Source organism: Syngnathus floridae, chromosome 11 (assembly GCF_059516105.1).
Source record: "Syngnathus floridae isolate MCC-2025c chromosome 11, RoL_Sflo_1.0, whole genome shotgun sequence".
Classification (NCBI taxonomy): Eukaryota; Metazoa; Chordata; class Actinopteri; order Syngnathiformes; family Syngnathidae; genus Syngnathus; species Syngnathus floridae.
In genome coordinates this window covers 12,482,549-12,508,557 of record NC_142423.1, presented here as the reverse complement: position 1 = coordinate 12,508,557, position 26,009 = coordinate 12,482,549, and the positions used below count along the sequence as shown (strand labels likewise).

The 26,009-nt window shown below is 41.9% G+C and overlaps 1 protein-coding gene across 2 annotated transcripts in view; it reads left to right on the top strand.

Annotated features, from left to right (window-relative positions):
• The first annotated feature begins 13,242 nt into the window (after positions 1-13,242).
• Positions 13,243-26,009, top strand: part of pdzrn3b (PDZ domain containing RING finger 3b) — a 45,586-nt gene continuing 32,819 nt past the window's right edge. The window contains exons 1-3 of one of the 2 annotated variants that reach the window (XM_088389111.1): positions 13,243-14,103; positions 16,026-16,112; positions 17,308-17,415. In XM_088389111.1, coding sequence (XP_088245237.1) covers positions 13,390-14,103; positions 16,026-16,112; positions 17,308-17,415 — 909 coding nt within the window. In that variant the 5' untranslated portion in view covers positions 13,243-13,389. The remainder of the gene's footprint in view (positions 14,104-16,025; positions 16,113-17,307; positions 17,416-26,009) is intronic. The other variant, XM_088389113.1, reaches the window with a different exon arrangement.

Sequence of the window (26,009 nt, the reverse complement as noted above, 5' to 3'; positions counted from 1 at the left end):
ATTAGAGCGAAAGTTTCAAACAGAGGAAATAGATTTTTTTTTGCTTCGCTTTACTGTTATTTATCCCTCAGACAGTGCACATTTGAAAAAAATGCAATAAAATGAATAAGATGCAGCAACTTGGATCAGGAAAATACATTTCCTGGTCTTGTCATCTGTTTATCGCAACTCGGCTGCATCTCAATGTAACAAACAAAATATATTAAGTCTTATCAGGTGATTTTGCTTTCAACAGATTTCGTACTTGATCATTAAATTTGTATTGAAAGAAAGAAAAAGCATGCAGACAGATAGGGCTGACGGGATCATGTGTTTCACAGGATCGACTTGAAAATGTGAGCCAGGTGAGATTTATCTGAAATAGAAAGAGCGCACGAAAAATGAGATAATAACACCCTGACATCTCCATCACTGCCTTTTCCATTCTTCCGTGTCTGTGCGTCATTTTTCCTCTGTGGACAGAGTATCTCATCTAAGCCTTTGAATTAAACCGTGATTAGGTTTCACTTATCAAACACCTTCCGATATCAAGATGTTTCAGCAAAGTCAATGACATCATACACGTCATATTTTCAAGTAGCAAGGAAAAGCCAAGTGTGTTGGACTGAGCTGTAATGATGTGGAAACTAGCAAAGCCTCGTGACTCTGCAAAAGACAATCTCCTTGATCCTCTCAGCCTCTTGCCTCCGGCCGAGGTTTCATCAGGCTTATGAGCGCTGCGTCATATCTGGATCATAGACTAATGAACGAGTCGGGACCCTCAAACGCCACTGATGTGCTCATGGAAACAAAACAAAACAAAAAAGATGCGGTGGTGATTTCCGCAAGTCTTCGATTTGATAGCATGGAAGCATAGAGGCACATCAGCTGTCAGTGGTCAAGAGATGAAAGTGGTTTTTTTGGAGGGCTCAGAGGAACTGATGAGACCCAAGGAGTGGAGGTGGTGTGGGATGGAGAGCGTAGACAAGCAAGGAGAGCAGCTGTCATGCACTCAGCCCTACAGCATCGTAGCGTGTGGACACCGAGCACAAAAGTAGGAGCTGACGCACTGCTCCATCATCATCATCAATTAGAAGTCCAAATCTATCAGGTTTGGCCTTTTTGACCTTGTCATAATTACATGAATATCAAAGGCTATTTTAGTTGTTGATTTTTTTTTCCCCCCCAGCCGTGGAGTCTGTTTGATGTGTGTGAACTCAGCTTGTCTACTCGTTATGTGCTATGGCCTACATTTTGCTGTGGGCCTTATCAAGCGTAAAAGCCCTGCTCTTGTTATGTGCGCATGCCAGCATGTCAATAAAGACTAGCGTCCACTTGCTCCTCAATTTTCCTGGCATACGACTCTGATGTTGTTACTTATGCTGGATGGATGGATGCAATTGCAACCTCAACTGGGAATTCAAGTGGTCACGATTTTTGACAGTTTTCTCAAAAATGGAGTTTAAAAAATCTGGTTGACTCCGATAGATGGGCCATGTGGCCCGGATGATCTAAAGTTTAGATGTTTCAGCAAAGTCATTTAGATTCTAAACAATAATAACAGCTGGAGCAAGTTTGACGTGGAGCTGGGTTGTGCAAGGTATCACAAAAGCAATGTATGTTCTGAATGTGCAAGGTTAGCAATGGCTGCAAGAGAACGGCGATAATCCCTGTCAAGTTTGTCCCTGGGGAAACAAACGTGTCAACTTGATATGCTGTCAAGCACAGTCACGAGTATGATTTCTGTAAAACTGGAAAAACTGCAAAAAACTCCATCCTTGACCTTATAAGGAAATAAACAAAGTCGAACAAAGAGCAGCAAAAACAAATAAAATCATCCTTTTGAAGCAGCAGGCATGAGGCTTAAGCTTTTCAAGTCAAGGTTTCCAGCAGTTTGAATTCAAGTTAGCCAGCACACGGTGCTTCTCAAGTCACAAAATGCTGAGCCTCCAAATGCAATTCTATCTTGCAAGCCTTTAATGTTTAATACAGTGGCGCAACCTTTGTCCTCTCAGAGAGCACAAAAGTCAATTTTGTGAAACGGGATCTAGCACTTAAAAGCCGTCCCCGTGTTCTGTGCGTAGTGTTGATTTTCAGTGCGCACGCAAAACAAGGCTTGATTTTATGCGTAGTATATCATTATTGGTTTCTCTATCATATTTCATGTCTTTGATATAGAGCTACAATTTCTATACAGTAGGTACATCTATGACCAAAGCTCGGCTTCCTCTTGGAGTCAAAAATTTAAAAAAAGCATGAAGATAATTTGCAATAACGTAAATAGTGCAAATATCATCATGCAACATTTTAGATGTAGCTTAATTTGAAAATTAGCCCTCGCTAATCAGGATAATTGCACCATATGTTAAAATTTGTACATTTCAACTTAAAACAAAACGTGGAACGCTTTCACAACTGAATTACCTATGGGCGGTATCTTTGGTATCCCTTTCAGGATCAAAAGTCAAATAATAATTTTCCGCATTGTTTGCATGGCGACTTGCAGTCTCCATATCGTCTAGCGGAAATATTGATATTACCAGAAACAATTTTGCATCCTGGCAAACTGTTAGCTGGCCATAAAATAGTAATGGGGAAAAAAGGATTATATATAAAATATCTTCAGCCTGCATCCTTTGTTTTTATGGCACAACATCATTCTTCTATTTGTTAATTTATATTTAAAAGAGCTATGCCGCAAAGCCGGGACATTTGAGCCAAGAGGGCGGTAGCGCCAGAACCCTGATTGTGTATTTATGGGGACAGAATGAGGGACATGGACATGAGAAAATTCTCATCCACTGCACCAGCACAGGCTTTGACACTTTTGTTGGAGTTTCAAATGAGGGTTTCAAGCCGGTTATGCAACAGTCACAGTTAATTGGTAAACCAGAAACCATTTTATCCGTAGCACCACCCTAAATGAGTGCAACCGAAGAAAGCAGGTGGAACCTTTCCACAGGGATCACACAGAAAGGGAGGGGCCGAGCGGGAGAGACATGGAAGCCCTTGTGTCTTGAGAAAAATGATGCATGGCCTCACTTTCACATTCTGTTGACTGATTACTTGGCTACATGCACATACGAGAGCAGTAAAAATGATCCTATCTGCCACGCGTAGTTCTTTCACTGCCCTCCAGTGGTTCTCCAATAATAGCCAGCATGGTTCACGAGGTCCCCTGAGCCAGTAAACCAGTGTTTACTCATTTCAGTTGATCTCATTTTGAAGGCCTTTTTCTTCACAATTTTCTTTCAGTGCATTTCCAGAAGTCACCAATTACAAGCTTTGTAATTGCAGTATGCGGTGTTCAAACAAGCAGAGTGAGCCACCATTTATCACTTGGAACCTAATTGTTAAGACCCGCTTGAACGTCGAGAGATCCCAGCAGCAAAGCAAAACCAGATGTGGTTGAATGTTGTTGGTTTTTTTTCTCGCTCTCTCTCTCTCCCTTTCTGCATGCCAAAGCGTGAAGAATGCATCACTCTGGCAAGGTTTTTGAAAGTAAGAATATGTCAAGGAGAAAAAGGAGAGGTTGAACAGTTCGTGGTCATCCAATGGGCCTTCATGAAGGACGAGGGTCTTTCATCACATCACATGAGCCACAATGGAATGATGAGGAGGGTTAGTAGGAGGGGGTATTCGCTCCGACAGCAGGGGGCGGTGTTGTGTTTCTAGATTTGAGGTCAAGCTCCATGGCTGCCTGTGACCATTACTCTCTTGTGACAATTTTATTAGGATTTCATCACAGGAACAGGGCACACCATGATTGGCTCTGTCCACTGAAGCTTGTTTCTTCTAATATGGCATCTTCATTTTCACTTTCACTCAGTTCATTCTGCAAATATATATAGTGCTCGATTCTATACGAATCTGTTCAGTGCTTTAAGTCTGATTCATTTGAAAACTCAGCTGACCTCGACATGTTGTATGTCACTGTGGAAAATGTCAAGGCTTTTCACGCATGTTAGGCATACGAGGTGTTGACCCAGAAATCATTATCTCCCATTACAGCTGCATATGTAGGTGTCTGTAAAACATTAGGTAATGATATGTTTCTGTTTGGGGTTTTTTTTTTGCCTCGTCTTTTCTAAAGGTCTCTTTGAAAACATTTTTTTGTATCATGATACCGCAGAAGAGTCATTTTCAAAAGGTCAACACTGTCACGTCTACGTGGCAAAACACCATTAACTCAACTTCAAATGCGCCTTTTCCAAAATTGCATTGTACACTTTGCATTTTGTTGGCCACAATTTAATTTTCAACAACTCAACTAAAAATGTCCCTTTATGTTCTCCGAGTGGACTTTTTCCGTTTCCTCATGCACCTGGTATCACCCGAGCAAAGCCGTGACAAAAGATCAGTTGAGGCATATCCTCTAAGAGGGTCATGTGTTCACATTTCCTTTCACTTTTCCTTACTTTGAACTTCAGATGGATACACATGAACTTAAATGCTTCAGACCGAGAGGGTCAAGAAGTGAAAAGCAGTTATTGCATCCTGTCACTCGTCGATTCAGAGCAACATCAACAACAGTTTGTTTTTCTTGCATGTTGTGGATCCCTTAAAGGTCGTGTCTTTATTCTAACAGGTGTGTCATCTTCTTTATGTCATGTTTACGACAGGCCTAGAGCAAGACGAGCGAGATAGTGAATGTGTTGAAAGTGCAACCTATGATTCCCTGACTGGCTGTTGAGACACGTCCCCACGTTCTAACTCCACATGTGCATATGAAGGAATTCCTGCATTCCTTATCATTTCCCTCTTCTGATGTTTTCTGTTGTCCTGTTTCAGGTCAGAGAAAATCATATTGTGTTTGATGTATAATTGGACAAAACGTTGCATTTTCATTGAGCTGTATTTTATTCAAGCAATAAAATCGTCTTTATTGGGCCATAATTTGTGCTCACCTGCCAAGTCAAAGTTATTTATGGTGTGCAAATTCACTTCAGAAATTAGAGCGACACACTTTACATATGAACTATGACTCATGCACATAAAGAAACCAATCAAGGAGGGTAAAAGGAATAAATTACGTCCTCTTAAATATGCACATGAATTAGAAATACTCTTCTCTTCTCATGCTGGCATCAATTAATTGAGTCATGACAATCACTTATGTGGTGCCCGCTCGTCTAAGACGCAACTTTTTTTCAAATTTTGTGAATGTGACAAATTTTCTTTCAACACTTCACTCGATGGAATATTCTCTGTGTAATTTTGTGGTTCCTTGTGGTTTGAATTGTATGATGTCATAGACAGCAGAATGAGTGGTCTGAGGTCAGTTGATGTTTACTTTGAAAGCTTTTCCACACAAGGAGAAAGGGAGCTTCGGCACACTTGAATCATATTTGTAAAAAAAGAAAAAAATGATACAAATGTGCTGAACAATGCAGTCCATGTCACATTGTCTTGTCAGGATGAAGCTTGAGCTTGACTGTTAGGGAAGAAACCTGATACGTGTGTAACAGCAACAACATGACTCCTGTAGTTCCACTTTGGCTGCAGCCAGTTCAAGTCGGGAGCTTGCAAGAAGCTTGCGATGGAGTACGGGCGAGAAGATTGTCCTGTTAGACTCATCATCATCATCATCATCACAAGCCAATTTTCCCCTGGCCGCACGAGCTCTCTGCTCTGCTAATGCACTCCATCTGATTCTTTGACTCTTCATTTTCTTATTGAAAGGAAAGTCCCTCCATCTTCCATCTCCTGCTCACACGTGAGTAGCTCAAGGGGAGGAGGAGGAGAGAGACTCTGACGTTAGAACTGACTTGACCTGGTTGACTATGTGCAAGCTTTGGTGAAGTAACTGCAGTAAATCTTCTTTGTCTAAGCCGCACTTGTTTTAAAAATCCCTACAAAGGCTTGTTAGGTTCACATACTTTTCGTTTAGCTCACAAAGAATGTTGCCGGCTTGCTAATGCGTCTTATTATGTTACAACATTCTTGATGTACGCAACAAAGCAGCTGTGATGGGGTCATTTGACGTCAGCAAGGGAGTGAAGACACAAGACAGGTGGCTTCGGGGGAAGAGAAGCTGCATGCCAAGTCTTCCGGCATGGAAGGAAGTTGGAATGACAAACTGAATCAACGTTGGTAGCATCACCGACGTCAGGAACAGGAAATTTGGAAGTCTCTGCTCTTTGTCTCTCGTTTCTGTTTATATCGCCTTTGACAGGATAGCAGCAACCCACCAGACATTTTCGATTCTGTCTTTCTGATTTGTACAGTCAGGCTAAACCTCTAGTACTAGACAATGATAGTCATTTTTCCCCTCAAACAAGTTGAATTTATGATAATAGCCTCGTCTTGAATCATCAAAAGAAATAAAAGAAAAAAAAACTCACTACAGATTGATCACACAAAAACATTTCTAACCAAAACGAAGTGACATTATCAAGTCAAGTCATTCCAACAATCAACTAAAGAAAAACACAAGACATCTTGGGGAACATCTGCAAGAGATTTTTCCCTTCAGAGTGTTGCTCGTGTTCCTACAATCAAAATGGCGATTCCAAGAAAAGTGGGTGTCTATACTTAACATATAGACACTGCAGATTTTCTCAGGACAAACGATAGTATCTATTTTTACCCTCGTGTCAGATCAAAGTGGTCTTGTGTGTGCATTGCTCAAGATAAAGAGCACCATAATCCTTCTTGTGTGTGTATTTAAGTGTGACCAGAGGAGTGACGTTACACCCATTACTCATAGAGTACCATGAAGACAATTTTTGATAAGACTTGGAGACAGCCGTAATTTCTGTCTTGGCCTGCTAATGTATGGCCAATAACTCCCTTCAAGTATTTACTTACATAAAAAAAAATGGATGTGGGAGTTTTCAAAAATGCAAAAACAAAAACATCTGAACAGGAAACAATGTTCTCTTTCTGTGCAGAAAAAAAATCCTGGGATTTAAAAAAAAAAAAAGAAGTGCTCAGAACTTTCACATGGGAAAAAAATCAATTGAATCCTGTCAAAAAAAAAATATGCGGTGGTAATAATGTCAGTGATGCAAGAAAAAGCAACAAAAGAGCATGAAAAGGCATCACACATTCCTCTCGTCAGACAATTTTCTGAGGTGAGGCACTCCGGGTTAACCTGACAGAGTGGATGGATGGCGTTTCTCATTTAGACAGGGCTTCACTCTCACATGCTTAAAAAAAAAAAGCTTCCTAAATACAAAATAAGTAAAAAGTAGCACTGGCATTAGTCTTCACTGGCACATCATCTAAATGGATTCCCTGCAAATGTTGAAGTACTTTTCCATTGGGCACTTAGGCGTGTAATGTCCTGAAAATGTATTTGCACTCATGTACAAACGATTTCCCATCCCGAGCCTCCAGAATGTCAAAAGGATGAGCAGCAAAGCCTTTAGGAAGCATTCACCAAGATTTGATGATGAGGCCCGGCATGCCGGGCAGTGATGGCGAACAAGATTCATCATTCATGTGAGTGACACCTCGCGCCGGCAGCCATGTCTCATTAGACAGGTCAAGACCTGAGCAATTGCTTCTTATTTCCAAGGCTCCTCAAATAAGATTAGCAGCAGAAATTCTGGCAGCAGGAACGAACGTGTCCTCATGAGTCCAACACGCAGTCGGCTTAGTGATAAAACCGTCTCTTTTTATTTGCATTATTTTACTGCATTAGTTTCCATTTCAATTTCAGCTGTTCTTCAAATCCTACATGATATTCTGTCCATCATTTCCAACCAGTTCTCTTTACTCTGACCCGAGTCCCCCGGTGCTTCCTCTTCTTTGCAATACCAAGTGAGTTAAGCTTTGTAAAAATAAATTCTCTGTTTGAACACGACCCGCACGTGAGAGACGAGGCCAGCGGCAGCTCACAGGTCACAACGTCAGGCGGGAAAACAAGCAGAATGTGACTTTGGAATTTCGCCCCTGGAGAAGAAATCCCATTGCCTTGGTAATTTGGGCCTGTTAGCAGGGGTCGGTCATGAAGCTTTTCACAAGAGCTCCTTGGCTTCATCTGTCACTGGTGTTTACATTCCACTTTCAACTTATTCTCTTGCCTTTGACTTTCTTTGTGATCATGGCAACAAATCCAACACCCGGCCAAGCACGCTGTTTATGTATTGCACAGTTGTTCCAGATGTTGGAAATGATGGAGAGTTCACTTTTTTTCATCAGTGTCTCATCTTTGATTCAAACTATTTCCATGTCTTACTTTGCTGATAGCTTTGATTTGAGACTGGCTGGGTTCCGCTTCACAGTCAAACACACTTGCTCTTCAATATTTTACTTTTTGGTTGCCTCGATTCATTTGCTTTGACGACAGAGTTCGGTATAATTAATTCCTCAGTGGTCGGGCAAGGAGAAGCAGTACAGAAAAGGATGGATGGGGAAGCATTTGAATTTTTCGGTGCAGATCTAATGTTTGAAAGACAGCGGACCCCCCGCGACAGCTTTGATGGGTGATTGTATTTAATAATAAACAGTTGGAAAGCAGAAATTAGTCAATTTCAAAAATTCTCCTTCTCGAGCAGACTGTCAAGCCACAAGTCTTGCAGAAATGTTTGAAAATGATGACCGTAATGGAAGACATATGCCAAGCCGTCTAAAAGGAAGCACTTGAGCAAGAGTGGAGCACGTGACGGAAGCAGCCAAAACACTTTGGGATTTTTCATTTTCTTTTCTGGATGTGCACAATATATTTCTCACATCTATGCAGAACTCAACCTCCACTGTCAGCCAGGAAATGCGGTGAATCGTTTCAAAATAAAATTGCTTTTAATTTCCTGTGATGGGAAAGTGATGCTTCAAAATTGCTTCATGAATCAGTTGTATTTTTGGAACTCTTCTAGATGGCACTATTTAGTCGATATTAGGCTGAAAGTAGCCGATCCAGACGAAAGAAGCAAACTATGGCCTGTATTTTTATTCTTTTTTTTAGAACTTGGCCTTAGGAAAAATCTGCTCTGCACAGTAAACAATAACAGGACTGCAAAAATAGGACTTTGACTTTTCCTTAAAATCTTATTTTTTACGGACAAAAAAATCATGAATATGTTAGTGCAGATAACTTTGTTGGTATTAAAAGACAAAAAAAGAAAGAACAAATCAGATGGAACTTTAATTTCAAGCACCGAGGGCTGCCAAGTGCGACGACGCAAACAATTTGTTGACAGCGTGATCGTTATCTTACTAATTGCAGGCCTGTAACTTTTCTCACGTCGCCTTTGAATGCACCCGAATATTTTGAAGACATTCACACAGCAAGCATTGATCACAGCTGTCAGTCTCACACTTTCTGAACATCTGAAGGACTGTTTTGGGAGAGTGTTGTTCTGCTTGAGATGAGCGCCACTTAATACCACCTCTGGAACAAACAATGATGCTCCTCGTTTCATTTGTTTTGCTTTCCGGTTTGTGTTTGTCAATACCGTTTAGAGAATAATTTTCTCCCGGAGTCTTTTGGATGGAACATTGATACTTTTGTGAAGCACTTTGATTTGTTGTGCTCTACAAATGCTGTGAACTTTCCTTCCTTGTGTTGCAGTTGCATAAAATGCTCATTTTAGCACAAAAAAATCTGAGAAAATAAAACAAGAAACACTTCAAGGTTAATCTTTTCCTGTCTGAGAAGTTATTCATTCTTTGCTCATTCAGCAAGCCAAGTAATGAAATGCTAATAAGATATTTGTTCTGACGGGTAAAGAATGAATATCCTTTTGAACACAACATTTTTAGCCAAAGCCTCAGAATGTTATTTTGCCCACACACTGATCCTTTGTGAGACTTATCTTGCATCGCAATCAGCAAGACGAACAACCGGCATCTAAAATAGCACAAATAAAAGAGGGTGGGCTTTTTTTCCACATTTGTTTACAGGAAACCGTGGAGTGGAAGTGTGTTTATTTTCACACTGCGCTAAAGAATATAAGCAGAGTGGCTATCGCCATTCCCATCTCATCTGGCCAGGTAGAGCAGTCAGGCAAAGGCTCTTTTGGACAAAGTCGAGGTATTTGCCTCTCAGGCATCTGAAGCATTAGCCTGGGAGACCCAGCCTTGCAATCATCTGAGCTTTTAACGGGCGTATAAAAACGAGCCTTGTTACTAAATGTACAAAAAGACAATTGACAATAAAAGAATACCAGAAATGATCTTCTTTTATGAAATGATCAAAAAGCATCTTTTCTTTTATCTCTTTGTCAAATCCATTTTTTTGTTCCCCTGGAGGGAGAACAACAGCTATGACCTCAGTCTGTTATTTTGGTAACGGCTAATTAGAGGGGACTTGTTTCCGATTAGCTGGTCATGTTCCCTCCACAGCCCATTGCCTTGTTTCCGTGTATATTGAGTTATCCCTCGCTGAACCCGACCCCATGTTGTTCTCCTGAAATCGTTGCTGCTACTAATCGGGCTGCTTGCTTTGTTTTTTGATCAAATACAAAATAATGGCCTTGGAAGGTTTTTTTTTTTTTGACCCATGTTAAGATGACGCTGATGACATTTATCCTTCTTTTATTGTGTACCTTTGTTGCTGAATTTAGAAATCGGCAGTTGCTCAGCTGTATTCCAAAGTGGTGTTGGTATCATGTACACGACATGCTCGTCAGCCATGCGTGAGAAGTTGCCGTTCCGGGAGTATGTGCAAGTGTGAAGTACGCCGGTTGCACTGGCTGTCAACACTGATGTCAGCTTCACGGTGGCTGTTCTCATTATCAGCAAGCTTTGAGCAGAGAACCTTTTTATCTGGCGCTCCAGTCCTGCTGTCACTCTCATTCGGGTGACAGGCTCCAACAAGAAGAGCTTTGCCGCTACTGGAGCACCACTTGCAGATTTATTAGGCTTTGTTTTTAATCCTCAGTAGGTTTCTCTAATTTGGCCAATCAGAATTTGGCCTTTAGGGAGAAAGGAAGTAAAATTTTCCAACTGGACCAGGCTAAATTGATGTTGCTTAGGGGTGTGCCGATGGACATTTAATGACAAGCACGATGGTCAGTTCTTGTAAATCATCTTAATATAGTGAATATAATCGTATTTTATGCAATCAAATGTGCTTCATATCAACATGAAAGCAAACCTTGGAATGCTCTTTTCTTTTTCCCCCTTTTTTTTCTTCACTTGAATAAGCCTCTGAGATAAAGAGAGCCCATTTCACTATGTATGTTATTTATAGACCCAGTGGGAACGGAGCTTCCAGAAAATCAGCAGTACTTCTTAGGCTGCAGAAAGGAACTTATGATTGGAGATTCTCAAATGACCCCCCACCATCGAGCCCCCCCTCCTCCTCTGGTGGGAGTGGGACACTCATCTGTTCCTAATATTACACACTTGTGTCTTTGGAACCTCTGTGACTAATGCGTTGCAGGGTGCTAGTCCAGCATAAAATACCAAGACTTATTTTAGACATATTCCCGACGTAGAAAAAATATCATACATAAAAGTCCGTGGCCGCGTGGTTTACCTCAACTTTTTCCGTCCAACTTGTTTATTTTAAACATTCAGCTCATTAGCATATAATGTGTATTAGGTTTGTTTTGGCATATAAAATATGTGCTGCAAATGATTCCAGTATGCATTTTTTTTTCTCTTTCATCTTCACTTTCCTGCATTCCAATGAAAACAATGTTAAACAAATGGAAGACAATAATGATGCAAATTCTTGCTTTGGCCAGTGAAGCATTAAAGCTCGCCAAGGTGCAGTGTCGACCATATGCCCTTCTCTTCCATAAAGATTTAATTAGTATGGAACTTCAGATCTAGGTCAGATTCAGTTTTCCACACTTTGACTTCCTGTTAAATGGAGTTTTCTGTACTTTTTTGGGTAGGTCCTCACATCACTGACCCACATACCGTTTCTGGCCTCCCAGAGAGACTCATGCAGTCTGTGGTGAGAAGCCATCTTATTCCCGATTGGAATAATAATCGACTGCATTTGGTAACTGATATGTTGATGTAATTGTGTCATGCACCTCATTTGTTCCAGAAACACTGTGATTATGTTTATGCAATTTGAAAGGGCGATGTTGAATCTATTTCTGTTAAAAAAAAAAAAAAAAAAAGACAGCTCAAACTCACATTTAGCTCATACCATCTGTCAGTGTACTTGATGAGCCCAGTGATAATGGTGATTAAAAAAAAATAGTATAAAAATGCCTTTGTCAGTATTTTTCATTGTCGCAGTGTTGTTAATAGGAGACATCAAATGTATTTTTTTCTGGAGTGCATTGTGACGCTCCACAACATGAGACAGCATTTTGAACAGCGGTAACTTATTTGGCAGGTTCCCACATGACCCTCATGCTTTTGTCATATCTATGAAAAGGTGTTGATTATGCGATGGCCCAATTCCAAAGACTTCCCAAGTACCCACATTGCTGATGTAAAGATCTGTCCTTTGCATTTGCAACAAAGGTGTCTGCAACAAGTTCAATGATAGCAACGGAAACCAGCCATAGCTAAAGGAGACAGCATTCTTTTGCTATATACATGTATTTTTTTGTTTATTGTTTAGGGTACACAAACACAGAAACACACGCACGAACACACCCAATTTCAGTGAGCTCTGGACATTTTGTTATTTTGAACAGGTATGAGGAATTTAAAAAATCCTCTTTGCATACCAAAATTTGAACCAGCTCACGACTGCAGGCTTCCCAGAGAAGCCAAACATGAATTGGGCGTAATATCCAGTTTCACTGAGACTAGCTGCTCACTTGAAGAACAAGTGAATAACTAATTGACTTAAAAAACTTTTTTTTTTCCTTTGACATGAGCTTGAAGGCTAAGTTTAAACTTTTCCTTTGACATGAGCCTGAAGGCTAAATTTAATCCGCTTGAAAAACAACATTGTATTAGCATGGAGAATGAAATGACGCACTGACTACAATTCTGTCCAATCCTCAATTTATTTTAAATAGTATTCTTAGTTTTCTCTTCTTTGCATTTATGAACCTTTCAGTAAACTTGAATTTTAAAAAAGTATTCTTAATTTTCTCTTCTTTGCATTTATGAACCTTTCAGTAAGCTTAAATTAAAATAAAAAGTATTCTTAATTGTCTCTTCTTTGCATTTATGAACCTTTCAGTAAACTTAAATTAAAAAAGTATTCTTAATTTTCTCTTTGCATTTATGAACCTTTCAGTAAACTTAAATTAAGAAAAAGGTATTCTTAATTTTCTCTTCTTTGCATTTATGAACCTTTCAGTAAACTTAAATTAAAAAAAATAAAAAACAAACAAAAAGACGACTTGTGGATCGATTTAGGATCTTCCGAGCTGCACTTAAACGCACCAAAAAGTCCTGCAGGAGTTCAGGCTGCGAGGACCTCGCAACGTTATTTGGTGTGCGAGCGCTCTTCCAATGACCATCTAAGAACGCCCCACTGCTCCGTCTCACGCTGCGGGGGTGGGGAGCCCACAAGTTTGGATTCGGCCTCGGACAAACATGGGATACGAGCTGGACCGCTTCAGTGGAACAGTTGACCCGGATCTGAAATGCAATCTGTGCAATAAAGTTCTGGAAGACCCACTGACTACTCCGTGCGGCCACGTCTTCTGCTCTGGCTGCGTTCTCCCTTGGGTAGTCCAGCAGAGCAGCTGTCCCGTCAAATGCCAACGGATCTCCTCCAAAGAATTGAACCACGTCCTGCCTTTGAAAAACCTCATCCTGAAGCTGGAGATCAAATGTGACAACCATGTACGGGGCTGCGACGCAGTGGTGAAGCTGCAGCACCTGGCCGAGCACGCCGGCATGTGTGACTACTCTCCAGCCAAGTGCGGCAATAAAGGATGCGACGAGGTGCTCAGCCTGCGGGACGTGGATGCTCACATGCGGGAGACGTGCGAGTTTCGAGCTGCGGGCATCTGCGAGCGCGGTTGCGGCTTGACGCTCACGCTCAAGGAGAAGCGACTCAATGAGCACTGCTGCGTCCGTGCCCTGAAGGCGCACAACGGCGTGCTGCAATACAAAATGATGTGCTTGGATAGTGAGTTCAAGAAACAGACAATTGAAGCCAACAAGAGGGAAAAAGCGCTCCTGGCACAACTTTCCGCCGCTCACGCCGAGCTCCAGATGACGGCGGTGAAGTACCAGAAGAAATTTGCAGAGTACAGCGAGAGGATCGACTCTCTTACTAGGACGGTGACCTTCTCCTGCAAGGTAAGCGGGGAGCAGCATTGTGCATTGTGCAAACAACTTTTAAAGTCTCCAAAACTTGAGAGTCACCATTGTCTCCTACCCTGACTCCCAGTTTGGAGACTTTACTGAGTCTTCTTTGAGACATGCATGTCAGCTGTGCCTCTGGCCAGCTGGCGGTCGAGGGGGGAGGGCCAAATATTTACTGCAGGTCTGTACACAACAAGAGCCAGGTTCCACTTGGGTTGGCTCCTGGGAGCATGCTTGTTTGGGGGCATCCTGTCACCTTTCAGTGCCGTGGTCATAACAAACTCAAGTGATGGATCGACTAACACCACTTTTGGCTTCACTTGCAGACTTTAGGAGCAATTAAGCTCTGCTTCCTCCTAGTCCTTTTCGAGCATTCTTTTTTGAGTTATTTATTTATGTATATTTTTTTTCTCAGTTTGTTGGTTTATTGTTTGTTTTACGGACTTATAGATGGAATTTTAAAGTGTTATTTTTTATCTCTTTTTTTTGGGATGTGTTCGAAATAAAGATATTAAAAAAAAAGTTTTCCCCAAAGGATTTTACATTCGGAAAATCTTATGGCACTAATATAAACGAATCCCTAAATTAAAGGGCAAAACGTGTGGATAGGTTGTTTTGAAAATTAATGGCTGGGTGGACAAAACCGTCCAAGAGCGGTTTTGAGTCAGTCAGCTTTATTGTCTCCTCGCACTAACAAGTACGGACAACTTTTCTCTTTCTTTCGTTGTTGCTGTCATTCAAGTGGAAGCGGTCTCAATCTTTTGCTTTCAAGTCTACTTAGAATTCTGAATGCGTGTGTCCATTTCCAGCCACCCATATATCTCTTTCTCAGGGTTTTATTTGTTCAGAGTGTGTGGGTGTCGTCGATGTGTCCTCGCAGACTGGTAAATGGCACTTCAGATGTAAGTAAGGCATGGATGGACTTGCTGGTGGAGGTAGAAGAGAACTTGCCTGCTTGTTATCCTTACTCTGACAGCTCTGAGATATACGCTCAACACATCGTTCCCGATGGAGTCCGTCCCCTGTTCTGGCAGGCCTTCAACAAGCATAAAACAAACGACAATTGTTCTGGAAAAGAGACAGCCGACGGCGTTTATTCTTTCCGCTCTTTTGTTTATGTAGGCTTTTATGGGGAGCAGTAAAGCCGAGACCAGTGTCAGAACTTTGTTTTGGTGATGTCGCTGATGACGTTTAAAAATGGCTGTGGAGCCATGCATCTATCGGCCAAAGTCTGCGTGCTTTCAACCATGCCAGAGTCAGAATAAAAAACACTCCAACTGGTCAAGCAATCTCTTTTCTTAGACACGAGTTTGATTCAAGACAGTCCAGTACTTCCATGTGTTCTGGAAGATCTGACTGGAAGTTGCCTTTTATTTCTACCACCTGGACATACCTGATGCTTTAGGAAATTTACAACCTCCTGAAGAGATTCTTCTCATTTAGGGACGAGAGCTTTGCGAGAGTGTTTGCAGATGTGTAAGAAAATGCTCCTTAATTACTCTGAGTTCATTCGAATGCCTGGCCGACTAAACGTTAGAGCACCTACGAAATCCATCCAATTTGTTTCGGGGCTTTTGGCAGTTTCTCGCAGCTCAGAACAGCTTGATCTTATTTTGGAAATTGTCTTCTTGGCTTCTTCCCTTTTTGTACGTTGCTAATGGTGGCGTGACACAATGCAGGACTGCATGCGCATTCCTCAACGGGCTGACGACCATTTTTGAGTCCATGCCAGTCAGGACAGTGTGCATGCCGATGATATCTTGGCTTTATATTTAGCCAGTGCAGCATGTATGGACTGTTATCTTGGAAGCGACCCAGTTCCTCTCTAAAGATCACCTCATTAACATATCTGTACACTATAATCTGAACTGTTCCTGTTCCTGGATTCTACGTGTCTCTCTTCTGTGTGCCCGCAGGAAAGAGATACTAAAAATGTGGAAGTTGTGCTTCTTCGCGAGGGCGGATCTCTGGGCTTTAACATCATGGGAGGAAAGCCAAGTGTGGTAGGTCCAAAGTAGACCATCTCGGAGAGTTCATCCCCCCCCCCCCTAGTGATCAGACAAGTGTCATATGTCAAGCCAGGAATGTAAAGCACACACTTAAAGCACCACAATCCTTCCCTGGAAGACCGAGTTTAGATGGCCCAGCACGGTTCCTGTCTGTGGATGAATGGGCCTGCAATATTATATTTCATTGTGCTTATATTCACTTTGGTTGCGGTTTAGGCACATTACAGATAAAAAAAATATACTATAATTACTTTTATGAGCGTTAAATATGGGGTCATGTCTCTGACCTGACTTGTCTCTCTAATTGAGGAAATTTTGGTGGTGAGGTAAAAACCAAAGGTTGTTTTGTCTGGCCTGTAATTTCCTGAGCTGTTATGTATTCTAGTTTGAGTCAGAATGGGAATATGATGCCACACACTAGTTGGAATAAAACCTGTTAACATGTGCGGAAGTCAGTTGGTGGCACTATCGGTTTCACTCGGACGCCGCTCAAGTCTTGACAAGTTCCCCACAGCCACAGTGACGCCAATTTTCGGAGCGACGTAGATTCCGACATTGAAATGTTTTATGGCAGGAAACTATAAAGGTCTCCGTTTTGCCAACGCTACTTTACTTGCTGTCATGAAAGAGCTGACATAATGCTTGGCCTTGACTTTTTCGACCAACCTCAAAAGCCAAGAGTCTGGGGAAGAGGCTATTAATTAAGAGATAGGCAGAACTAATGTCCATTTAGCTTTTGACACACACTTTTCATGTGGCTGTCGTTTTCGAAATGACTGCTACCAGCAATCAGCTGCCAGGTTTTGTGGTCTCCACTAGACCTTGTTTGTCTGCAAATGTCAAGAGTCGGCCAACTTGTCGAGTAATTTGCAATGTGACGCCGTTAACACTGTTGTTGCCTTTGGAGAGAGGAAGGAAACAGATTGGCTGGTTATGATTTGAAATGTCATGTTAAAACTTGGAACTAGTAACTTTCACTCATTTGTTGTATAAGTTCAACTAGTAATTTGTAACGAGTCGCCTTACAAAATGAGATCATTTGTTGCCTGCTCATTTTATTGCCTGCACAGTACGAGTTTAATTATATGTTCACAATTTTTTTTTTTCCAACACAGTCTACCAGCAGTAAATTTTGCAGTTTGTACATGTCAAGATTACTTCTGAGAGTGATGTCTAATTTCCTTCATAGGATGATCATGACAGCGCTACCACCGAGGGGATCTTTGTGTCCAAAATTATCGAGAATGGACCAGCCGATAAGGAGGACGGCCTTCAAATGCACGATCGTATTATTGAGGTATGTGACTCCCGGTGCAGTCGTGCAAAAGGGAACATTTGAAATGATATTGCAGATGGGAAGTCGTCAGGTGTGTCATGTCTATCAACACTTATGGAATATTTATGTGTGTGATCGCACAAATCACCTCAAGGTGACAACATGGAAATACCTCAAATCGGCATTTTGGGATTTAACTGTAGCCAAGAATATGAATCTTGTGTGCGAGGGCAAAATGTTGCAACATTTTCATTGTTTGAGTATATTTGTGAAAAAGAAAAGACTGTTTAAAAACTCAAAAAAGCTTGCTGGCATGGAAGCGTCCGTCCGAATTTGAACAAAGACGTTTCTGTGGATTACAAGTTTGGAATACCGCACGCCTCAAGATGACAAACATGGTTTGTCGCCGACTTTATTGTCAGACCTCGAGGAAATTATCCCGAGCTTTTTGACCAGTGCTCTGTTTGTGGCAAGCGCTTAGACGAAAGTACTTCCCTCTCTGTCATTCCTGTGCTTAAAATGACATACTTATAATCGAGGTCGCCGTGCTCCAATGATGGTGGAGAGAATGTTTTAATTTCAAGGGCATCTGGCCGTAACAACAATGTTTGTGCTGACTTGTCAGCTGTGCAATTAAAATATTTGCAGCATAATGGATTTGTCACATGCAACTTGTTTGTTTTGTGCTTGAATACATTCATTTGCTCGGCTATGTGTGAGAACGAGGCGGTCGAGGAATCAAGCAAACGAGCCCTCTGAAGTGTCAAAGTCTTTGGAAGGACAATGTCGTTGACTTTTGTCTCCTCCCATCGGGGGTCATTACAGCCATCGCATGATCCTTTTGCCGTGCCATTTGTCCGGCAGTAGTGGCCAGTTGCTGCAAAGAACGAATCAGTCCAGCATCAAGACGCTGACATTTAAACACTTCAGATTTGTCTTTCCACATGACAGCTTTTTATTCCATTTGGCAACTCGATAGTAGCGGCGGATCATATTTCGAGGACTCTCTCTTTGTTAGCTGGCTTGAGCAAAGACTTCCGTGTCATGTACTTTGAAATTTCTCTTCAAGCACATCTGTCATCATGACAAGCTTGCAATTGTGTTGCTTGCGCATTTGACATCAGGTGAACGCAGCTTTGCTCTATCGATGAAATTGAATCCGAATCAGTTGCGTGTTCGTATTTTCAAAACAACTCCTTGTGGCCTTGTCCTACTTTGTACACTGGATACTTTCTGGTTTTTACAGTCGTCAACATAACTCGTGTCTAAAACATGAAAGTTGTCGAAAAATAATTGTAGCAATCCCTTCACTGGCGTTAAATGTCAACCTGATGAGGCAGAAACTACAGCGCTGTCGTAGAAATGTTAATTTCAGTAAGTCTATATGGATGGAACATGAACATGTTGAGCCGCGGCTCGTACTTTGACAACAGGCTCTTAGCGTCAGGGTGTGATGGCAGATGGCTTTCCTCGAAGCGAGCTGTTATGAATCAGCGCATGAATGCACCCTTGTTCAGTCAGAAAAGCTTCGTGTTTTCTAGCGGACCCTCTCAAGCTGAAAATTTTCAGCTATCAGCTCAAGTGTTTGCAAACAGATCTTAGGTCTTCGTAGCCTCGGCCATGTTTTGATATGCATTCATTCATTTTATCGATCCTGCATTGCTGGTTATGGTGAGCTTGTTTGCATTTTTAGCTTTGCCGTGTTGACAGTAGGCGGTGCATCCGTAAATTCACACGTTAACACGTCAAACTTGAATGTAGACGATGTTTTCAATAGAAAGCAATCCCAATTCAGTTTGCAGGTGTCTGTCATTAAAATGACCTTTCCTTTAAAGCGAACAACCTCCATCGCCTGAGCTCTTCACCATAACTTCTATGCGGGCAAAGGGTTTGAAAGAGTGTGAAAATAGGAAGAGAATAGCGACGCCTGGACCGCTGTTGTAAATGTCACCTTGTAAATCCTCAGCAGACATTCTTGGGTCGCAAAGGGCAAACAGCAACAACCGCTTGAAAATAAACTGACAGAGGGAAATGCCAATTCTAATATGGCGGCTCGGAGTGTGTATGTATATGTCTTTTAGAAGAGAAGGAGGGGGATAGGCGGCTTGCAGGAATGTGTTCCAGCTAAGACAATATTTATATAAATGTATACACTTTGGAACTGCTGAGTGCAGATTGGAAGGGCAACATTACACAAAAGAACCATTTCTTTCAGTCTAAACGTGCACATGAGGAAAAGATATGGATATAAATATAGATACACATCATCTAGGATCATCTCATAGGAGAATTTCATAAAATACATATAAGGTGGTCAGGTAGTTGACGTTCTTTGACAGGAAGTAGCAAAATCATGAAAAACAGCCCCATTGTCCTAATGGGCGAGACTTTGAAGTTGAATGATGTCTCTGTTCCAGATTCCACATTTTAAACACGGCACAGCTGCAGTTTCTTACATGTCACTTGTGTTCTGAGTTCCGAGCTGAGCCACTAAACGCTCCGAACCTCCCTGCAGTTCTTTACGTATCAAGTCACAGTCTAGGAGACAGGATAGCTTTTAAAGCACGCCAGCCAGCCAGCACTTAGTGACAGAGATGTAAATTGAGCTTTGCATGCCCCTACGGATTTATTATTCATTTGTTTGAGTTGCGCAAGGGTTAAGTTATGGTGAGTTAGGAGAAACGAAATGCCACGTTAGCAGCCTCACATCTTTCATTCCAACATTCCAAATGATTTTCCAGTCTGTAATGACAAATTATTCAATTCCTTTTCAACTGACCCCTAAATTTAGAACAGTTTTAAATATATACCAAAATTAAAACAGCCTACCAAGACATTGTGGACACTTTTATACCTCTAAATGAGGAAAAAGGCAATTTTTTTGTTCAAGTATGACTGCTGACTTGTATATTGAGTCATTTATGTATTTCCTCTTTATCTGGTGGGAGGATCGATTATATCACACATCAAAAATGTGTGACTCATTCCCGTAGGTGTAAAGAAGGGTTTTTGCAGTTGCGCTTTTATCTATGAAGCATTCCTCCGGCATAAGAACGTGACATAATTTGACGCAGCACGTGGCGTCCTCAGCAGGACGTTCCTCCATTATTTTGGAACCTGTGGGGCTAAGCGGAACAGACAAGCAAGTTATTTCCCTAAGGAAGATCACATGTTTGGTATTCCGGGGCAAGAGTCAGTTCTTTGTCAAAGCCTTTATTGGATTTGAAGCTCTTTGCACGCTGCGTGTTTACTCCTGATGGACGACCTGAATGCGGCCGTCCCAGACTAAGCTAAGCGAGCCTTGCATCACATTCCTGTGTCCCGTGGTCCAGATGAGACAGGAACAGAACATTCAATCAAATCTAACTTTAAAGAAGGTCTACCCAGCTTCTGGTCTGAGTGGCTCTCTGCAGAGCTGGTTTGAGGGAGTGAGGACAAGCCCATCTTTGTTTTCTAGAGCCCCTTATGGGAGCGAAGGGGGATTTTTAAGATGTGTAGTCGTTTCAGTCTGGAGATGGTGTGAGGTGAGTTTATGCCTCACTCCAGCCAGAAGGCAATTTTTGTCCCTGTCCCGCACCACACACACAATATCGTATTTTCCGCTCACTTTCAAAGGCAAGCCGGCGCTTGATTTGTGCGGAGACATCCTGTCTGGCTCTACTGTAAATGTGTTTGCTTGGCTGCGACACCGCCTGGGTTGGCTCCCGCTTCTTAGCAGGGCACTGGGTTAATTTACGACGCCTTCAAGGTAGCAGAAATAGACAAGTGTAATTAAAGATAATTTCCCTGCCACACAAGCTACCGGCCTTGTGCAAAAGATTCGGCAACAATCGGCTCGGGTTGCTCAGCCAGCTGCTCCCCTGACCCCCCCCAGCACAGACTGCCCACTAACTCCTAATTAACTACCCTCAATTAAACCCTAATAGGCTGATTCACAGACGCGCTGTAATGGCCGTTTCCTTCCCTCCCGGTACTCTTCGGAAAGCACCGCCCTGCTCGATGGCTCTTTCTATCTGTGGCTCTATCTGGGCCAAGATGGCGGGTACAATCGTATTCCCATCTTGTAGAATTCCTGTGGCTTCGAAAGCATTTTATGATGGAGTCAGTTTGGATTTTAAGGAAAAAGAAAGTAGCCAGCACATTCCCAAATATGAAGTAAATCCCCGGTCTTCAATACAATCTGGGAGATAATTTACAACCCCAAGATGGCAGCGAGTTGCTCATATAGTGAAACTACTTGAGTTCTCATCTTACTTGAAACCGGAGTAAAATGATGGTTTTACAATCTGATTTTGCCCAGCACGTCAAAAAACGTGTAGCTCTCTGACTACAGCAAGTTTGCATTTTTTTTACCCAAAAATATGAAATATTGCAATTTTTCATGCTGGTTTTTTATTTGTTATTCTATTTTGAACCAAGTGACACCAAGCACAGATTGGCAATGGATGGCTCACATCTATTGAATGAAGAAGCGGGTTGCCAAACCTCAGAGGCCTTGAAAAGAATAAATCAAACTAGTCTAAGCGTTCAATTCCTGATTCAAGGCCAAAGTTGTATATTTGCCATCAAAATTGACTCGGGCTGTGCCAACATTTTGACAGTAAAGGGCGTCTACACTTTACAGATAACATCTCCAGAACTCCAATGAGTTTAATTACATTCAAATTATGATTGAATTAAAAGAAAAAAAAATCACTTGGGCTTTTCCCACACACTATTTTCCACATCAGTCATAAAGAAAGTGTTTCCATGTATTGCTCGGATTGGAATAATGAAATTATTTTGTTTGTTTGTTTGTTTGTTTGTTTGTTTGTTTGTTTGTTTGTTTGTTTGTTTGTTTGTTTGTTTGTGTGACTTTAATCGCTCATCCTTCATCTGTCATTTTAATATTTTTTTAATTTTAGAAGATAACTCAACAGAAAGTTTCACACGAATGTTTTTTTCTTACCATTCAGTTACCAAGTAAATCTCAGCGAATGCTTTCTGCTGCACTTCACACCCAAGTGTTGGTTCACATTTGAAGTACGTAAACGTATTTGGACATGTTCCACGTGTAAAATGAATAGACGCAGTATGCGGACGCATTGAACTGTTTCACGACTTCATACCTTGCGAAGCAACGGCCAGCACGGCCACGAACAGATGTTGGTTTTCATTTTCTAAGACTCCGCCAGGACTTCACAGATGTAAAGAATCACGGAACATAATTGGCCCTCCTGTACGCGACAGATGTTCAGCAATATCTCAGCTAATTGGACGACATCAACTCCTTTTTCAGGGATGAATGTGGCAAAGCTGGCTGTTTGAAGCTGCCACTGCACAAATTCTTCCAAGACTCTCTGGAGGAGATGAAGAGGTCACTTCCATTTAGTGGAAGCGGTGCTCGCTGTGCTGCCTTTTCTCATGCAAATGACTGCAAAGAAAGCATTGTCTGTCAACGTGGTTCCACGCCTCCGCCTTGCTAGCTTTGCATTGGTCTTTCTCTTCTTCCCTTGAGAGTGATGTTCCTTTTTAAGTTTTGCCTCATTCAAGACTTCCTCTTCCTTTTTGACTGACAGCCTAGAGCTAGCAAGTTGTATTTTTTTCCCTCTTCCACTCCCATTTGGAAAAGTACATGTACAGTGTGCTCTTTCTGACTGCACCCTTTAAATACACAGGTGGTCCTGCTGCCAGAGCATATTTTACTGTCTTAAGAGTCCTCTCATGCTTTCGTGGTTGTTTATATTCCGTATGCAGAGCTGTTTGCACCTGCAGTTATATGAAATGAAATGATTATTTTATTCATCTATATTGCATACTGTAGTTCTAGTTCCTTGCCATAAAACGGCTACAATATAAGGCAGCTGATAAATATGAGTACAGATATCTTGAAATCAGGTTGGTATCAGCACCGACGTCTGGTATCGGTACTCACCCGTTTCTCGTTCTTACTTCAGTACATTTTGTACCTGAGGCAGAAAACTTTCAAGCCACTAATTGCTTTAGATTCTGTCATACGATAGCACGTTGGCAGGGAAAATAACCGTCAGGTTGAGGAGACGCTCAGGACCACTAAGTGATTATGCAGAAACCCGTGCCAAGATCAACGGCGAGGTGTCAAGAAAGATGTCTTCATATGCAGAATATACAGAAAACTGTATGTAGCGTTTAGTAGAACAAATACATTGCCTAACGTACCGAGGCAGCCACTTGCCTCCATCTTGAAGTCAGATCCAAGGGAAAATTTTTGCAAAGGTTGATTGATACGCAAAGGTGGTAAAGTATCCTTGTGAGGACGAGTTCCCACCTCAGTTGAAAGCGAATCTTTTTCCTCTCATTGCTGTCTTATGAAAACAGTCGCCTCAAAGCACAAAGCTGAAGCGGGCCGTGTACTATAACATGTAATGTCTCCAACGTCATGCCTATCCTGGCCGGACAATGGGCTTTTTAGTGCTGCGCCATCCGCCCAGCAGCCTTGGGCAGACTTTTAAACTGCAGAAAATTAAACCTTTTGTCACTGTAGTTTTCACACACCCTCTTTTATGTCGATGGAAAATTATCAAGGGAGGCAGCAGGACAGTCTTTATTTGGCTATTATTCCTAGTGCAGGCTTCCTTTTTAACATATCACTTAGGTCATCGACTTTCCTCATCACAAGGTCGTCAACATCAGCATGAACTTTCGACGTAATTTAAAACATTTGCCTTTTGATTTCATATTGTATATCGTTATCTAGCCTTCGACTACCAAGTCAAACCTTTGCGCCATAAGTGCAGGCAAAACATATACCATATTTTTCACACTATAAGGCGCACCAGATTATAAGGCGCACCTTGAATGAATGGCCCATTTTAAAACTTTGTCCATATATAAGGCGCACTGGATTATAAGTCGCATAGAATCAATAAGTCAACGTTGCTCAAACTTTAATATCACACAACACACAAAATAAACACGTAAAGCTTAGTGCGGAAAATACGGTATATGAGAGCATATGTGAGTTTAGGAATCCTCTTAAAGCGGTACCGATGGAGACAAAGCCACCAGATTAGTCTTAAAAAGATATTTGACACCATGATGGAATTTCAATTACAGAAGCTCTGATTTATTTTGCCAATGCATAAGTGAAAATATGAATTTTATTATCCATACGCTCAGTTGTGGTTTCTGTGTGCAACAAGGAGGCTGTGTTTCTTTTCACTCCAGCACTGCTATATCGGGCCAACAGCTGCTACCTCTCAGCCAAGGCACGCCAACTTCCACACACACTTGAGTTTACACATGGCCCTTTATTTGCGGGATTACAACTTGGAGAATGAAGAAATACACCCTTCCATTTTTATTCATGCGATCAAGTCCCCTTTTGTGTCATCATTTAGCGTTTTGGATGTTTCCCGGCTATCTTATTGAGTTTTTGTTACTTGACTTCCATTCCTTGAACTGAAAGTAAGGGAGCAAATCAAAACAAGGCCTTGGTATGATTTAACTGATTGTGGGCTTGGTTCTGTGCGGGTAGCGCGGCTGCACCTCCGTCAGGGACCTCCGTCAGCGACCTCCTCGCAGAACAAAACCGGGCCAGGCTCCCAGTCCAAACTCCAACATCTGTCATAGCATCTATGGCCTGCTTTTGGTTAGGCCTGTCAACGTTCGGTGCCCCGTGTTTTCTTTCTTTTTATTGGCGTGCTATGCTATGGCTGCACGGCTTAGCAAGTCACATATTTGTTGGTTACAATCATGTTTTCAACGTTTTCACCACATTTGATATTTGCTATGAAAACACAAAGCCCACTTGGCATTTCTTTTCATGTAGAGGTTGAGAGTAATGAAAGCCTCTCTGTCTCGTCTGGACCTCCTCCCGGTTCCTCACCTCCGAGAGACCGGCTTGCTTCTGCACACAAACCACAAATGTAGCACATAATCCCGAACACACTGTCCTGGCCCTCAGCGACAAAAAGCATTTCACATCCTACATGCCAAGGTTCCATTTCCAGAAGTTGCATAGTTGACACATAAGGAAATAGACTTGAGTTCGTTTTTCAATTAGGTGTTCCAGACGAGTAATATTTGTCACACTGCAGTCAGAGAGAGCCCAGTGATTATTTTGTTGCGTAGGTCCAAATAAACTCAGTGTGGGGTACGACCTCCCTAATTTGAACCAAATGTGCGGAACATTACAAGCATTATGCAAAACCTTACAGGGCAGAAAAGCTGAATTGGAGTATTAATTATGAAAATGGTTTGATGCTTTTCCATGAGTCTTCAAAGTCAAAGAACTGATCAAGTGGGCGTTTACTTCCGAATCTTTACTGCTTTCTAACCAATGAACATTTTAGGCAACCCTCTGAAATGTCATCAATCGTTATTGAGTGCAGACGTTTACATTACGGACATGCCAACCCGTCTTTTTCATCTATGACCTTTCTCGCCGATGTCCAAACTCCGAGACTAATGTAGGGGAGGGGTTGCTTGCCACTTGAACCGGCTGTTAGCTGTGAAATCTTGGAATGAGGTCAGTGAGTCTTTGGCATGGTGCTTGGCATGGTGTGTTTGCCCAAGACTTTCCGCTTTACCCTGACACCGAGCAGTGACAGAATTTAAATTCCTCCCCGAGTACAGCACCAAACAAGGAATGGAGA